Genomic DNA, 3974 nt, shown 5'->3' with positions numbered 1-3974 from the left:
CCAGCATGCTTCCTCCGAAAACGGCGTATGGCTGCCTAAATGGCGGGGTAAAAAACGGTCATACACGTAAAATTCCACTCGTGCAACAAACACGAGTGTACGTGGGAGTTTCAGCCCACGAACGCAGAAGAAGAAGAAAAAGACCTAGCTCCCACACGCAAGGACCGGTATCTGAGCTGGGGGACGTCACTACACCTTAGCGGGGTCGTTAATTGAGCCCGAAGTCGACTTCGCGAAGTCTTTTTACCCAAAACTCAGTGCTAAAGCTCCGTGCGGCAGCTTCGCGAGTGTATAGTTCGCGTAGTCGACTTCGTCCAATTAGGGATAGGCTCAAGGAACTGTTGAGTCACTTATCCCTGAAGTCGACTTCGGGCTGAACTAAGGACGGTCTGTACAAACTGGTGAGTCACTAGTCCCTGAAATATTGGTGACGGCACTCAATCTCCTGTCCCCGAGACTGGCGTTCTCATTGCTCCAGTTGAACATGGTGGAGATGAGTGTGAGAGTGCCTTCCGGTTTGGGTAGCTCATCGTTCGTGTCCGCTCCCTCGTCATGCGATAAGTTGTCAAGAGCGTCTGACATCCGGTGCTTGTTACCCATCATCGCTGCCTTTGTATTGACTTCTCTCAGCATCTGCCAAGAAGATGAACATTGAAATCATTGTTATCATTGACAACCTACGTTAGTTTCTTAGTTTGTCAACCTTTTTTCTGCCGTCTCAGGCCTGAAAGTGGCGAGTATTTTACTCGCCATGGCGACAAAAAAAACATTGGTTTCTTTATGCATTGTCTTCGTCTTCATTCAAGGTGTTCAGAGAGGTAAACACAGAGGCACAGATAGCGAGGAGCTCACATCAAAAGGCATAGCAGACATGTGTAATGTCCATTAATGTCGCAGGTAGAAACAGAGGCAAACACAATGACTGACAAACGTCGGAGGTCAGTGCAAACACTGATTGCAATTTCCATTATTGTCTTATCCATCTCAGGTGTTCAGAGCGGTAAACATAGACGCCAAGGAGGTGATAAACAAACGCCGGATGTCAATACAAATATTGATTTCAATTTCAATTTTCCTCGTCATTATACCAGCTAGGTGTTTAGAGGTTGGGGTGGGGTTGGGAGGGGGGGTGGGGGTAGGGAGGAACAGAGGCACAGCCGATGGATAACCGACGTTCGGAAGAAAACATTAAACTTCTGTGTGAATCATCTCCATCCTTATTCTCACCCATAGCAGTTGGAAGCAAACATTCGATGTCAATGAAAACAGAGTCGCTCATTTCGAGTGTCTTCTGTTTTTATTTGAGATCTTCACAGACGTACAACATGCACGAAGCAACATCGGATGTTAATAAGAACATTGATTTTAATGTTCGTTATCCTCGTCCGTATGCCAGATGTTCAGATAGGTTAAGACGGCAGCGCTGAAAGTCCACAAAATGGGGCACTAGCCTTTGGCTAGTACTTCTCATTATTTACTAGCCAGAGAGCAAATTGTAGTCTTTTTACTCGCCAAACCAACCATTTGTTTCAGCAATTTTACTCGCATTTGGCGAGTGGTTGTCTGTCTACCTGCCTGAAACGTGGTATAACAATGAAGATGAAGACAATGAGCTAAGAAAAATCGATGTTTTCATTGACAATAATTATGTTTTTCCTTTCAGTGCCTCTGTGTCTGTCTACCTGCCTGAAACGTTGCATAACAATGAAGATGAAGATAATGAATTCAGAAATCGATCTTTTCATTGAAATATGTATGTTTGCCCCCTCCAGTGCCTATGCCAGTCCACCTATCTGAAACGAGGTATAACAATGAAGATGAAGATAATGAATTCAGAAATCGATCTTTTCATTGAAATATGTATGTTTGCCCCCTCCAGTGCCTATGCCAGTCTACCTATCTGAAACGAGGTATAACAATGAAGATAAAGATAATGAACTCAGAAATCATTGTTTTTGATGCTATCTGATGTTTGATCCCCAACTCCTGGGCCTGTGTCTCTACTGTTCCTCGGACACATTACTCATGGTCTTCTTCTTGTCGTTCGCCAATTCTAAACTTGGAGTCCAGCTCTGGTAATGAAGCTGGTGGTCTTATGAAGAGCCTCCACAGGTCCATGCAGCTTCTCATGAAGGGGCACCGGCCTGGTCCAGATCTCTCTCCTCAGGGGCTGGAGATTCCTGCAGTCTTGCAGGATGTGGGCTGCATCCTGCTCTGCGTCTCCACAGGGACACATGGGGGAGGGCACGGCTTGCAGTTTTTTGTGCAGGTGTTGTTGCATCCTGTTGTGCCCTCAGTGTTCTCAGGCGGAAAATGACGACCTGTTCAGGTCTTGACAGTTGGTGGTAGCTGTCGTGCGTTGGGGGGGGGGGGGGGATGGGGGTAAGCAGAGACTTTATGATGGTTTTCATCTCTGTGGAGCTCACTGGGTTTTCTTCTTGTTCGTCCTCCGCACCCAGTTTGGCCATTTTATCCGCTTGTTCGTTCCCCTCTATCCCGCAGTGTGAGGGGACCCACTGCAATACAGTCTTCAGACACTTGATGTTATGAAGTGTCGTTGTAAGCTGAGGCAGTTTGTTGTTGTTGACTGCTTGCAGCACAGACAAGGCATCAGTCAGGAAGACAACTTGGGTGTCGGGATTGACCTTGCTGCTGATGGTATTGGCTGCGTCTATAAGCGCTTCATGGTGACGACAACGAAGGCAATGCTTACTATACCTTTCAAGTTTTCAATACCATCCTCTATGAACACCTGAAATTAAGATGAGAATTAGGATGAAAAATATCACTTACTGGACTTTGCAATTACCTGACTGGAGACATTGCACTGTAGCTATGATCACCTGCAATTGAGTTGAAGATGAGGATGACAAATATCACTTTCTGGACCTTGCTATTACCTGGGTGGTGACCTTTTGTAGCTATGAACACCTGAAATTGAGTTGAGAATGTGGATGAAAAATATAACTCTTGTCTCTGCCTCACCTGGGTGATGACCCTGTGTAGATCAATATGCTTGCCCCCTCTCTGTCTTACCTGGGTGGTGACCCTGTGTAGATCAATATGCTTGCCCCCTCTCTGTCTTATCTGGGTGGTGACCCTGTGTAGATCAAAATGCTTGCCCCCTCTCTGTCTTACCTGGCTGGTGACCTCGTGTAGATCCTTAAGCTTGCCCAGTCTCTGTCGGTTGGTGCGGATCTTGGTGATGAACACCGCCAATGTCAACATCTGGACTACCAGGGAGACACAGCTTATCATGATACCTCTCATCTTCAGCTGCAACAAGAAAAGCAAATGCTTGCACACGACTCGCCTTCGTTACCCATGCCCCTCTCTGAACCACCTGACCCCTTAGAGGACGCCCTCACTACCTATGACCCCACCCCCCCCCCCCCAAAAAAGAAAAAAAAAGCTGTTTCAGCTTCATAAAACACTGTTAAAGAGAACTCCTTAAGTGACCTGTTTCAATCCATTTACTTATTCAACCCTAAGAATATTTTACATATTTAAACTGGCACAACCCACAACCTCGATCCCACTACCATCACTAGCCTGACATACTTATCAACATCCACCACATTTTTGAAAAGAATATCCTTTTTTTTTTTTTAACAAGAATCATAATTATTACAAATTTTCTTGATCAAAAAGAGTCTTGGCTAGCCCAGACAAAATATGTAATACTCAGACACTTGGGTGACCTCATTTCTGACACTGCTAAATGGTAGAATGGTGTTTTTATTGATATGCAGCTTGACACTATTACTTTCATATTCAACTGCAAAAGGACACAACGACGTTTTATTGATATACAGCTCTTCATAATACGCCTCTCATATTCTGCCGGAAAAGTGTTTTATTGATGAAGCGTAAGGTAACCAGAACGTTTTATTTATAACTGGTCATACAACTACAACTATTTTGTTACAGTATTTTAATTGATGGAAGGCGAGATAACGAGGAGAACAATTTAT

The 3974-nt window shown here is 44.8% G+C and overlaps 1 protein-coding gene across 1 annotated transcript; it reads right to left on the bottom strand.

The window, feature by feature from the left end:
• Positions 1-295: 295 nt before the first annotated feature.
• LOC138954889 (uncharacterized) lies at positions 296-3385 on the bottom strand. Its single transcript, XM_070326642.1, has 2 exons — positions 3139-3385; positions 296-633 (listed from the first exon to the last, which is right to left on the bottom strand). Exons 1-2 carry the CDS (start codon positions 3268-3270, stop codon positions 379-381), a joined length of 387 nt encoding a protein of 128 aa, XP_070182743.1. The 5' UTR covers positions 3271-3385; the 3' UTR covers positions 296-378.
• Between the last annotated feature and the right edge of the window lie 589 nt (positions 3386-3974).

Source organism: Littorina saxatilis, unplaced genomic scaffold (genome assembly GCF_037325665.1).
Source record: "Littorina saxatilis isolate snail1 unplaced genomic scaffold, US_GU_Lsax_2.0 scaffold_492, whole genome shotgun sequence".
NCBI classification, from domain to species: domain Eukaryota; kingdom Metazoa; phylum Mollusca; class Gastropoda; order Littorinimorpha; family Littorinidae; genus Littorina; species Littorina saxatilis.
Note: the sequence above shows the minus strand (reverse complement) of the source record. Positions and strands in the feature narration are given on the sequence as shown.